Genomic DNA, 13,465 nt, shown 5'->3' with positions numbered 1-13,465 from the left:
GTGATTGTTGTTGTAGCCACACCCTCTAGATCATGCGGAGTTGTTGTTGTTGTAGCCTCCATTCGGGCATGCACCTGGGCTGGTGCCACAACCATGCCAACCGTCGTTGTTGTCGCGGCCTCGTCCCTGATTATCGCGCCCATGGCCAGTCCCTCGACCACGAGCAGCAGGATTAGCGGATGACTACCGGACGTTCATCCCATGAAGAAGGTTTAGGTGCGCATCAAAGCTCAGCAGCTGTGTGTAGAGCTCTTGAGCAGTCACGGGCTCTACCCGTGCAGCAAGGGCCGACACGACCGGGTTGTAGTCGAGGTCGAGTCCGGCCAGAACATGAGAGACGATTTCTCCGCTTGATAGCGCCACTCTAGTGCATGAGATCTCATCTGAGAGCGCCTTGATCTTGGCTAGGTATTCTCACATAGTCAGATTACCCTTTTTTAGGTTGGTGAGCTCAATTCGTGTATTGATGGCTTGAGCTTGAGTTTGGGCAGAGAACATAGCACGGATCGTTGCCCATACTTCCGTCGGCGTCTGAAGAGTAACCACATGGGCAAGAATCTCGCGAGACACCGAATCCATCAGAAACCCTTGAACTTGTTGTTGTTGTGCATACCAGAGGACACGGGCGAAGTTTGCAATCTGCTCCTCCTTGCCATCCTTGAGGATGGTAAGTGTCTCCGACGGCGCTTGGCTCGCCAGATCAAGGTGGTGGACCATCTGTGCGCCCTTTATTTGGGGCAGCACGATGGCCTTCCACATGAGGTAGTTTTGCCTCGTGAGCTTCTCCTGTGGTGGAGGTCCGATGGACATGTGATATGCGGAGGTGGAGGAGGAGGGGGCCAAAGTGGAGGGCGATGCAAAAGATGTGGCGAGGGTACCGAAGGGGAAGTCATGGCAGCGGCTAACGATGAGCCTAGTCTAGATGCGATCTTCTTTTGATCCAGGAATAAGATGCTCTGATTACCATGTAAAATATGTGGTAAGCGTTAAACCCTTTGCTTGGTGCACGATTCTATTTATAGAAGAGTTTCGTGTCTTACAAGTTGAATGATCTGTACAACGATCATGAGAGGGAGATACAGAGGAGATCGAGAGAGGTGAACATACAGAAGAAGAGATAGAATAGGAAACTAAGTTTAAACTAATCCTATCTCATTACAACATATTCTAACACGGGCTGCATCTAAATTCATAAAACAAATTGTGAGAGGAGGCCTCTGGTGAATAAATCTGCAACTTGTGAGCTTGAGGGAAACATGCAACGCACGAGATTGATCGGGGGCCACATGATCTCGAACAAAATGCAGATCAGTCTTTATATGTTTTGTGTCTGATGTTGCACAGGATTTAACACAAGATTTGAGGCGCTAATGTTGTCACAATATACTGCAATAGCTCAACGCGGTGGGCGGTGAAGCTCATGGAGAAGTTGCCATAGCCAACATGATTCAGCGACACAATTAGCAACAACATGATATTTGGCCTCCGCATTTGATCGTGGCATTGTGGGTTATCGTTTGGAAGACCATGAAATCAACTGAGGATAAGTAACACACAATACTCGGAAGTGGGTTTTCTCGTATCCTAGCGGACCGCCCACTCGGCATGTGTATAAGGAACGATATCGGTGCATGAATATTTGTAGAACTAAAGACCATAATGGGTAGTGCCTCGTAAATACCGCATAAAACATTTGATGAGTTGCATGTGAGTATCTCGTGTCTCATGCATAAAAAAGCATACTTGTTGGACGGCATAAGCAATGTCCCAATGGGTAATGTGAGATATTGAAGGGTGTAGCCAAGGTGCGGAAATGAATGGAATTGGATAGTATGCGTCCATCAGGTGTCTATGGGAGTGGAAACGGGCTTACAATTGAGCACGTTAGCATGGTCAAGAATTTCTAAGGTGTACTGTTGTTGGCAAAAAAAAGTCCAGAGATGTTTGGCATGACATTAATGCCAAGAAAATAGTGGAGATCTCCCAAGCCCGACATGGAAAATGCATTCTTAAGAGAAAGAATGAGGGACATGGTGGTATTATGGCAGTGAGGGTGATGTCATCAACATACACAAGCAAATATACAAGATGCCCATCGTGGTACAATATGAACAGTGGGGAATCACTTTTGAATGCACAAAAACCAAGAGTGAGTAGAAAATCATGGAAGCAAAGAAACTAAGTTTGAGGGGCCTGTTTTAAGCCACAAAGAGACTTACGGAGAAGGACACATCGTATGGTTGGGAGGAATTGATGAAACCAGAAGGTTGAGCACAGTAGACCGTCTCATATAAGTCACCATGAAGGAAGGCATTCTTAATGTCAGGTTGATGGGTGGGCCAGGAATTGGATGTGGTGGTGCTTAATACCACTCGAATTGTTGTAGCCTTGACCACCAGACCAAAGATCTTTTCATAATTTTCCGAGTTAAGACACTCACACCTATATGCCTAGGAACCAAAGACCAAGTCATTTTTTAATTAAAGCATCAGATTCTTCTATCATTGGTTTTCGCCAATGGGGATCTTTGAGAGAAGACCGGTAGGTAGAAGGGATTGCGGATGTGGGTGACGAGGAGTCGGGTGCAAGGATTAATCTGCGGAGCATAAAATGTCCTTGTTTGGCATGGGTGAACATCTTGTGGGAGTTCCTGGGTGTCTCTACGGCAATTGCGTGGTAAGGCAAACGTGGCAAAAGAGTAGAGTGTGGTGGCGGAAATCGGGGAAGATTGGGTGGGGTTGTGGCTAGGGGATCACTGTAGTGAGGCACGTAAACAGAGGACGATGGAGAGACAGACGATTGGGCATAGAAATAGAGGAAGATCCCGACAGATCTAGGACACGGAGGCAGGCGTGTGGATCGAGGGTGGAGTGATCTCCCAGACGGTCTAACCAGAGATGGAGCAACACGTGGACAAGGTGAGTAGCTGGGCAGGTGGTGGGTGGGAGCTGATTGATAGAGATGTGGCTGGGGAATCAGGATGGGGCCCGTACAAGATTGGGACGATGGTGGGATCTGGGCGGATCGTGGTAGGTTGGATAAGAGTTAGTTGATCTAGTGTGAGGGGAAGGTATGTGAGCGACGATGTGGATGGGGTATAGGAAACGTTGATTCAGCAAAGATAACATGTCGTAAGATGGTCATCCGTCACAAGAGTCAAAACACTTGTATCCCTTGTATTCGGGAGGGTAGCCAAGAAAAACGCGTGGAGTGAAACGAGGTGATAATTTGTGGGTGGTGGTGGCGTGCAAGTTGTAAAACCATAGACAACCAAATACCCTAAGTTGATCATATGAGGGAGGAGTGTCGTGGAGTAGGTACTATGGCATACCACCGATGATGGCATGACAAGGACGATGTTAAGAGGTGGGTGGCGGTGTGGAGAGCCTCTACCTAAAAGAGTGGAGGGAGGTTGGCATGTAGAAGTAATATGAGAATGAAATCATTGGTAGTACGGATCGTAGGTTCTGCTTTGCCATTTCTAGGTGAGGTGTGGGGGCAAGAGAAGCGACAAGCGACATCGTTGGTAGGCAAAAACATACAGAGTGAAGAGTTGATAAACTCACTACCATTATCACATTGCATGCTTCATATAGTAACAATGTATTGTTTGTGAACAAAAGAAAATAAATATAGTAGGGTGGTGGACGTATCAGACTTTTGGCGCAAAGGAAATGACCAAGAAAAATGGGTGTATTAATCAAGAATAATAATTAAGATAGTATTGAAACCCAGCAAAGCTTACAACCGTAGAGGTCCACAAGTCATAGTGGATTAAATCAAATAGTTCATAAGAATTGCTAAATAAGGAAGGAAAATGGAGATGGGTTTTTTCGCCTAATTGACACGCGTTACATGGAGTATGTGGGGCTGTATTACATGATGAATAAAATTCCTGGGTAAGATAGAAAGGGATTGGGTACTTGGGTGAGCAAGATGTCAATGCCACAAATCCGAAGCGGTGGCAATGAGAACGGCGCGTTGCGCATGTTATCGCCGTGAAAGGAGTAGAGACGGCCGGAGCTAGTGGACATCATGATGAATCTCCGAGTACGAAAATCCTTCACAAGAAAGCCAAATGGGTAAGATTCAATTAAACAAGGATTGTATTTTGTAAATTGCCTAACTGAAATAAGGATCTGAATAATGTTTGGAGAGACTAGGACATTGCGTAGATGGATCTTATGAGGGGTAGTGTGGTAAAACTTGTATCAGTACTTGGTAAATGATTCGAATTACAAACAATAATAGTAGAAGGGTGAAGCTTTAAAGAAGAAATCGACAAAGGTAAGGTTGCTAGAGTTTTTCTGTCACGTGGGAAGAGGCGCCGTTGTCAAAGTACCATGGAGCATTGCTGCATGGAGCATTGCGTTGCTGCTCTGAACCGCGTGGAGCATTGCCATGTACTCCCACGATGGCGAATAATATGGGGTTGGAGATGGCAGCAAGATTTGCATTGGGTAAGCGTGGGCGTGAGATTTAGGAAGAGGACCAAGGACATCTGCAGCGTTGAGTGGGAACTGGCCCAGGCGTCGGGACAGGAGGGCCATCCCGTAGGGCGCAAAGTAGTCCACGCCTTGTACAATGCAAGGTGTTTAGAGGAGGCGCTTAGAGAAATAAACCTTGAAGGGAGCTTGATGGGGCTGGGAAGAGGGGCCACAACCACTAAAGTCATCGCGATCACGGCCACTCTCACGACCACGATGATGTCCATCGCCACAACGGTTCCCGTAGCCACGTACGGACAGAGACACACCTGCCTGCGGTCAGAGCTGCGGCTAGAGCTACGGTCGGGAATATGATCTGTTGGTCGATCAACGCGATCACCTGAGCGGCCATGGGAACCGAAGGCATAGCTGCTAGAGCCGTTCCCGTTCGTGAAGGCAAGCACATAGGCGCTCTCCTCGGCAGCTCGCTGCACCATGTTCTCTTCCACGAGGTTGATGCGGGAGAGGACCGCGTAAAACGGTGGCAGAGGCACCATGCTGCCTGCCCAGACCCTAGTACAACTCGAATGTTGTCGATGCGCTTGTCAAGGCCGTGAAAGGACTACATGGTGAAATCCACCTCGGTGACAGGGTAGTCGATGTCTACGAGGCCATCGGTGAGGAGCTTCATGCGACGAGCATATCAGCGACTAGTAGGTCTCCTTGCTTGAGGTTCCGGTATGCCGGTTGAGCATCATGTATCGGGCAGCCCGATTGGCCAGGAAGTACTACGAAATCTTCTTCCATAGCCATAGGAGGTCGTGGCACCGATGGCATGGTCGATGAGAGGATCGGCGAGAATGGCGCCAATCCAGAGAGCGATGTGGGAGTCCATCTCATGTTAGGTGGCGACGAGGTTAGCTGTGGTAGTTGTGTTCAGCGGGATTCATGAGGAACTTGATATCATCTGTGATGTGGTCACTGAAGATGGGGTGACGAGCGGGAGGAGCCGATGGCCGACGGTGGGATAGAGAAGAATATAGGGACGAACTGAGAGTTGTCGCTGAGGAGACAGGGGTTTGGCCGAAAACAGATTGAGAAGAGGAACCAACGTGAGTGTCGACGCCAGCGGCGGAGGTCGTGGCAAAGAGAAATATCGACGAGGAGGCGGAGCTGGTGACAGTGGAGGAGGCTTCGTTCTTGGCCATGGGAACGACGCTTGGTGTGTGATGCCAAGTTGGAGAGGAAAGTATTTTCCTTAAGTGAATCTTGTGTTACACTAATTACATGCACATATGGAAGAGAGGAACCGGACGCCCCTAAAAGTCAGGCACGCAGGCTTGGGCGACGAAGGAGATCCTGAAAATTAGAATTGTTGCAACACACGTATACAACATGCACAATGTTACCCACGAATGATAGATAAAAAAAAGGGACACATAATGTAGGAATGCAAGAACAGGGCGAAAAATGTTTGCAACTACACTTTTTTTTAGCACAGTACATACGCATACATTCATCCATATGAACGCACACATGCACATCATAATTTTAGAAGCACCTCCAAGAGAATGAGACGGCATATTACCTTAAGATTTATGAAATCAACGTAGGCGGTCGACGGAAACGTCTCCTCCCACTAAAAGCGTATCGCCGAAAATCCTAAAATAAATTCAGGAATAATGCAAGTATTCGGACTTGAACTCTGATGGGTTGGGATACCACTGTCCCTCCAAGCATCCAATTACAGATTGATTTGCTACAACCACACCTTCTAATCTGTATTTGCCAAAAAAAAATGAGGGATCGCCATCCATGCTTAAGTTACAGGGAGAGCAACGATTCGGTGTCCAGCGTCATCTGCACCCGCGCTGAAAAACTAATTCAAAACAAATGTTGGATATTAAAAAAAAACAATTTTTCTAGAGTCCATAAGGGCATGTACAATGATGCTATTTTAGGAGTGCCACATAGGATAAATGATGAGGTGAAGGAGAAAGAATTCGAAAACAAGGCTTTGCCTTCTCTTATTCAAGAGAAGACAAGAGGTGATCTCTTAGCATAATATGTCTCACCATGTTTTTAGAAATAACTAATTATAGAAGATAAGGCTAAGAAATGACCCATTGTAGACTCTCTTTTTTGTCATCTCTAAATTACATGCAAGATTTAAGATAAGACTATCTTATCAACCATTGTACATGTCCTAAAAGATTTACTGTTCATGTAATGTAATATTCTAACCTAATCTATCTTTTTTGCTAAGAGCTACCCGTATGTTCAAATGATTTTAAGCACACCTCACACATCAAATTATCTACCATGCAAAAAATACAAATTCAATTTGGTTTGTATTTTTTATGAATTGTTTCGTGACCGGGTGCGAATGAGCCTAAGCTGAGAAATGGATATTCGCGTTGTTTATGAGTTCACGATTTCATTCATCCATGAATCAGACGGTATGATATGTTGGCCGAAAGAGAATCCACCAATAGCGATCAATAGACTCTATAAACCACAGGTATAAAATCTCCTGTTCCCCATACAAAAATTATTTTATTGAATAACCTAGGATGGGCATGTATTCAGTACAACCCATTGGTTCCCTACTTTCACACATTACATCCAGCAGAATTTCAGGTTGTCAAAACAACGAGTTGATATAATAAATGTAGCATCTTGACAAGTAGAAAAATGCACCAGCTTCCACCAGCACAAGAGTGAACTGGGAGCCTGGTAGCTTATAGGGGGCTTAAAGCACGTCCGCAACAACAAAAACACTGGGATTTGAAGCCCGGAACCGCTACATATACCGACAGTTAGCGCTACAATTTCCGTACAACAGATAATCAAAAGGGTTGGGCTGCACTTTGGCCTGCTCATGAACGGTGTGATCAGAGCTGTTGTACCAAAAATCAGATAAAAGATGTCGTATGAGTAGCAAGGTTCTTTGAAGCCGTGATAAGCCTGCTTGCTAGCGGCTGATGGGGGTGTGCATCCGCTCAACGATTCTGTTGATGGCGTCCCGAGTCATTACAAGGGTGTCATGCTGCAGGATGCTGTAGACATTGAGGCCCTGCATTTGAAGATGTGAAACATCAGCACAATCTTCTTGGGTCAAAATATCTGCTGGGAGAACTACAATGGGACCATTCATCATTGTTAAGCTGCTGAGATACCCAGACACTTACAATCGAAGGAATGACATTCACGTAGTGAAGATTTTGAGTAGCCAGCTTTAACTTCTTATCAATGTCACCTCCATCCACCAACAATATCTTCTTCGTATCATCCATCTGCTTTATGTACTGCACGATGTTTTTCGTCTTGTGGCTAGGGACTTCTAAGTCCTCAAAGATGCAGAGCTACAATAAAACACGGTCAAATAAACTATACATGCATACGTATTTACTGCAAAGAATGGTTCCAAATGGAGAGATCCAGAGTGACTCTTGTATACATATATTTGCGTTCAGGATAACAAATGGTCAAGTTTCCTTTGCCACTTTGTGTGCTTGAGAATTTTTGGGAGCAGCACCAGAAAAAAAATTGCACAATTTTTTTTATTGTTACACATTGCTCATAGATTTCAATAGCTTTCACTCTTTCAAGAAGCCGTGAAAACAATACTAGCTGAATGTTACATCTAATAAGCAACAACCTTAATAAGATTAACCGTCTAAGACAAGGCAGTCATAGAAAACATTTTACAAACAGTATTGATAAAAAAGTACAACTAGTCCATGCTCCATTAGAACTAGGTAAGTGGTCTGTTCTCTGACCTTTAGGAAGGATCACTCATTCCGATCCAAAATAAGTGTTTTAGTTCAAATTTGAACTAAAACCACCACACTTATTTTGGATCCGAGGGAGTACAAAATATAGTGAAAGGATCTAGAATACGTAAAACATAGCAAAGGGCATCTCACAGTGGCATGTTGATCAACAGCTTGTGCAACAACACAGTAATAGTTGCATAGTTCTAGCAATAAGAGAAATGATCATTACTCTGGCCTGAAGCATACTATTAAACAAGGTTCTTGATTTGATACAGAATTCATTCCGTAGCACAAATAGTTATCTTGGGACAAGCAGGAGCTAACTACACACAAGAACATCCAGGAAGATGCACAATGAATTAGTAAGGCAGCAGATACCTTCCCCTCAGCTGTTCTAGCAGACAAGGCTATCTTAAGTCCCAGACGTCGTACTTTCTTCTGCAACTTGAATGCATGGCTTCGTGGTTTCGGGCCATGCATAGTTGCACCTCCTCGAAACTGTTTCAGTTTGAATCTGAGTTTAGTTGGAGCCCAAACAAGATGAGATATCTCCAGAGCCTATTCAATACCATTTATATGAATGGAGGAATGCTAAGATAGGGTAGTATAACCTGACAACCACGCAATGTTCCATGACGTGCTCTTCCAGTTCCCTTTTGTTTATAAGGCTTTCTTCCTGTGCCGCTCACTTCACTGATAGTTTTAGTTGAGTGTGTCCCCTGTGAAAGACAGGTGCATGCAATTATTAGAAGGTGCATTAGAAGGATAGAACTTAAATATCTAAACTTAAGAAAGTAACAGATATCACACCCAACATATTAATATTAATATTATACAGTAGATCAAATGATTTGTGAGCTTGTAAGCGGAAGATAATCAACAAAACAAGAGTGATCATAGTATGCACCTGTTGCCTTTTAGCAAGCTGCCACCTTACTACCCTGTGAACAATATCCTTCCTAATTGGAACGTCAAAAACATCACCATCCAAAACCATAAATCCCTTGTCCTCATTATGGAAGTTTGTTACTCTAGCTACTAGGTCCTCATACTGCCCTGTAATAAAATATTACTTACAACTCAGCATAATGTGAAGATCACATATATAGCTTTCATTAGCCAATTATGATACAATTGAACTAGATAAAAAGTGAAATCAAGTTCCGTTCCTTTATCTTGTTCAGCAAAGCTAGATTTTCAATCAAAGTAAAAGAGCAGAGCCAACTAAGAAATCTCTATTGGTTAGATAAAAATAGAGCATAAGGTGTCCATTTTATCCAATTTTTTATAGGCAATTTTTGATTAAAGACTTTGTTGCTACATTAAAATCAAACACGATTACGAGAGTCCATTTTAAACGTTGGCAGACCAAAAATTACCTTGTCGCTCACAACGATGGATGTGTTCTTGGTCGCTGGTGGCACTCCCAAAGGAACGATTATTCATGATCGGGAGAAGGCATTTAGGGAGGCCAGCACCATCTTTGTAGAGCAGTTGTAAGTGTGATCGGAGACAAGTTAGTTGATGCATATCTCCATATGCGGGTTGCCAAGAATTTGTCGGATGCGTTCGAAGCAAAATCAGTGCTATTGATGATGGGAGCGAGTTGTATTGCCATAGAGCAGTTCCATGACTACACGATGGTTGAACCGACCTCTACTGGACCAGGCCATGAGATACAGTGCATCGTCAAGGAGCTCAAACTCCTAAAGCGTGAGTTACCATTAGCAGTCAAACTTGTCCGGTAACTCAACACTTAAGAATTCAAGCTCCTTAGTGATGTACTGTATCTCATGAGCCTTGTCCAGCCAGGACAGTTTTCAACCATACTGAAACTACTCCATGGCATACAACTCACTCCCAGCATTAGTAGCCTGAATTTTTCCTCGAGTGCATCCCACAAGTTCTTGGCAACCCCCATATGAAGATATGCATCAACTAACTTGTCTCTGATCACACTCAAAACGGCTCTAACAAGACGGTGGTGACCTCCCTAAATGCCTTCTTCTGATCCAAGAGTAATCGTCCCTTCAGGAGTGCCACCAGCAGCCTGTGAGCCACATGGTAGTTCTGGTCTACCAATGCTTCAAATGGACACACATAACGGATTTAATGTAGCAACAAAGCCTTGAACCAAAAATTGCCTATAAAAAGTGTTGTTTGTATATAACTCAAGAGAAACAGCGCTGTGATAGCAGCAGATGGATAAGAAACACTAGAAACACACCAAGCTCTCGGTCTGGTGTCCAGACAGTCTTGCTAGAGAGAAGTTCTGGCGGAATCAGCACTTCATTTGCTGGAGCCATAAGAGTAGAATACCCATTGGAGTACACATTTGGCAAAATCTGCAAATGACGAAAGCTAACTGAGTAGGCAGACTAGAAACACATGCTATGAAATTTAACAAAGACACTTAAGAAATAACAAGTTACAGAAAATCAGCTTTTGAACATAACACACTGTTGCTATTTTCTAATAATTACTAAGATAGAACTCCAACAAACACTACATTTCCAAACTAGAAGCAAACAAGCAAGCATAAAATCCACCACAAAATATGTTCACAAAGTGGTATCTAGTCGTCTTTCAGGTTCTAGAAGGAGGAAAAGTTTTCACACATACATCTATCGGCAGCAAACAAGCGAGGGACAAGTTCAGTTATCCAATGGCGCACAAGCCTGACAGGCATATCCAATGGTTGGTACTATTTAGCATCCTGTATTAATTACTGTTGATTGTAATTTGGTTAAAACAGGCACTCTGTCTAGCCATTTAACTCTATTGTTCTGCCACTGTGCTCATGGAAGCTGTTCAGTTATGTATGCCTCTCAGGTGGTGAATGAGAAGTAAGAAGAAGAAAAATTCTCGGAGACTAATTTTTAGAGTAGATAGCAGCATAGGCGATTTCTTCTTCCCATATAGTATTAAGAATGTGAACCCCCCCCCCCCCCCCCACACACACACAGAGCACACACACACCAAAACAGCATTGACAATTGCTCCACAAATCCTGAATGATTGATGAGATCTTGGTACCATCCCAACGGACGCGCCCAAGTGCATAGTTTCTAAAACCCTAGTAAACCCTACCCATCCAGCGAGAGAAATGCGGTCTCACGTATTCGAACTGGCGGCGCACGTCGCACTAGCCTCACGGAGGACCAACGCGACGGAAATGGAGAAGGATGGGGTTCTGGAGCCAGACCTTGGCGAGGAGCGAGGTGTCGCGGCCGACGGCGCCGAGCTGAGGCGGGCAGGCCACGGCTCGGCGCAGGATGGACGCGGCACGTGCGAGGGCGTGCATCGGCTGGCCGCGTCCTCTCCGCCTGGCTCCGGCAAGGCTGGGCTAGTGGTTTCCGCGGCGCGGCGGCGGCGGCGGCTTGCGGGGGAGGGAGAGTGGAGGGGGCAGGAGGGATCTGGACTTCTGGAGGGGAAAGGCTCGGCTCTGCCTAGCTGGGCTGTGTGTTTGCCGGCCCCCGTTTGGGTCGCCTTCTCGGCCTGGCTCTCGCTGTGTTTTTCCGTCGGCCGATGAGTAGCCTCCATGGCCAGGCACGGTGAAATTACTAGTTAGCGAATACATCTTTCAACAATTATTTTTATTTTTTATAGATTGTAATAAGTGACACGTTGTATGTCATTTGTCATGGAGATTCGTATTTTCAAAACGTTTTATTTCCTAAACTGTGTGTTCAAAGCTTGAACCGTTTTTACCGTAGGCTTTCTCGCATCGAGATCTTCAAAACTAGATCCCATGTAGATAGGTTTTGACGAACATTTTTTTTCACGAAAACAATGGAAGAAAAAATCGGACGAAAAACCGTGCCTCACGCGATAGAAAAAAAAACAGGAAACGCGTTTTTTCCGTTCCGAAAGGCACGGGTCGTGCCTCTCGTGAAAAAAAAGCACAGAAAACGCGTTTTCCCCCTTTTTGGGAGAGGCACGGTCGTGCCTCTCGCGAAGGAAAACACATGCCTCTCGTGAAAAAAAAAAGCGCAGAAAACACGTTTTCCCCCTTTTCGGGAGAGACACAGTCGTGCCTCTCGCGAAATTTTTTTCGCAGAAAACGCATTTTCCCCCCTTTTCGGGAAAGCGCGGAAAACCGTGCCTTTCACGAAAGCAAAACCGTGTCTCTCACAAAAAAAACAGAAAACACGTTTTTTTTTCTTTCGAGAGAGGCAGGGGCATGCCTCTCGCGGGCAAAATTATGCCTTTCACGGAAGCAAAACCGTACCTCTCGCAAAAAAACAGAAAACACGTTTTTTTTTTCCTTTCCGAAAGGCACGGACGTGCCTCTAGTGAAGGCAAAACCGTGTCTCTTGCAAAAAAAATAGAAAACGTGTTTTTTTCCTTTCCGAGAGGCATGGTCATGCCTCTCGCGAAGGCAAAACCGTGCCTCTCGCGGAAGCAAAACCATGTCTCTCGCAAAAAAACACAGAAAAGGTGTTTTTTCGCGTAAAAACAGAAAATGCGTTTTTCGAAGAAAAAAATTAAAAGTTACGAAAGACGGGTGAAAAACGTAACACCAAAAAAATTCGAAAGAAAACAACTCAAAAAAGGGAAAACGCGTGCGAATAAAAATCCGAAGGAAAGCTCAGAGCGCGATACATGGCGACGACTAGAAACACGGGGTGCGCGGCAGAGATCGCTGAGAGGCTGCCGAGGGAGCGCTCGCTAACTAGTTGCGCCCCGTGTCTGGTCCATGACGGACCGTGCCGGTGTGCATGCGGGCTGGTCTGGTTGGCCCGATTCGTTTGGTCACGATTGGTCCACATGATCGGTTACTGTTTCATTTTCATGAACTTCAATTGAAAAAGGACTTGGATTTTAGACATTTTTTGGGAGTATTTGTTTTTGATGGGGAACGTCGCATGGGAAACAAAAAATTTCCTACGCACACGAAGACCTATCATGGTGATATCCATCCACGAGAGGGGATTTCCGATCTACGTACCCTTGTAGATCGCACAGCAGAAGCGTTAAGAAACGCGGTTGATGTAGTGGAACGTCCTCACGTCCCTCGATCCGCCCCGCGAACCGTCCCACGAACCGTCCCGCGATCCGTCCCACGATCCGCTCCGATCTAGTGCCGAACGGACGACACCTCCGCGTTCAGCACACGTACAGCTCAACGATGATCTCGGCCTTCTTGATCCAGCAAGAGAGACGGAGAGGTAGAAGAGTTCTCCGGCAGCGTGACGGCGCTCCGGAGGTTGGTGATGATCTAATCTCGTCAGGGCTCCGCCCGAGCTCCGTAGAAAC

At 45.3% G+C, this 13,465-nt stretch overlaps 1 protein-coding gene and 1 non-coding gene across 2 annotated transcripts; both read right to left on the bottom strand.

Moving 5' to 3' along the window:
* Nucleotides 1–221: 221 nt before the first annotated feature.
* LOC123406606 lies at nt 222–358 on the bottom strand. The gene has a single exon (XR_006612272.1). It is a non-coding gene; the product is annotated as a small nucleolar RNA Z247 (small nucleolar RNA).
* Nucleotides 359–6,963: 6,605 nt separating this feature from the next.
* LOC123402234 (50S ribosomal protein L4-like) lies at nt 6,964–11,661 on the bottom strand. Its single transcript, XM_045096126.1, has 7 exons — nt 11,412–11,661; nt 10,434–10,551; nt 9,114–9,262; nt 8,818–8,925; nt 8,585–8,704; nt 7,619–7,792; nt 6,964–7,503 (listed from the first exon to the last, which is right to left on the bottom strand). Exons 1-7 carry the CDS (start codon nt 11,508–11,510, stop codon nt 7,402–7,404), a joined length of 870 nt encoding a protein of 289 aa, XP_044952061.1. The 5' UTR covers nt 11,511–11,661; the 3' UTR covers nt 6,964–7,401.
* Between the last annotated feature and the right edge of the window lie 1,804 nt (nt 11,662–13,465).

Source organism: Hordeum vulgare, chromosome 6H (genome assembly GCF_904849725.1).
Source record: "Hordeum vulgare subsp. vulgare chromosome 6H, MorexV3_pseudomolecules_assembly, whole genome shotgun sequence".
Lineage (NCBI taxonomy): Eukaryota > Viridiplantae > Streptophyta > Magnoliopsida > Poales > Poaceae > Hordeum > Hordeum vulgare.
This window is presented reverse-complemented; position numbering and strand designations above follow the sequence as displayed.

Bases quoted from the DNA above. Each gene is read 5' to 3' on its own strand.
- LOC123402234 (XM_045096126.1), bottom strand. From the start codon at position 11,510: ATGCACGCCCTCGCACGTGCCGCGTCCATCCTGCGCCGAGCCGTGGCC. The intron at 8,926-9,113 runs GTGCATACTATG...TGTCTTTCACAG, and splicing joins AGCTTGCTAAAAGGCAACAG to GGGACACACTCAACTAAAAC. The intron at 7,504-7,618 runs GTAAGTGTCTGG...CTTCAAATGCAG, and splicing joins TGAATGTCATTCCTTCGATT to GGCCTCAATGTCTACAGCAT.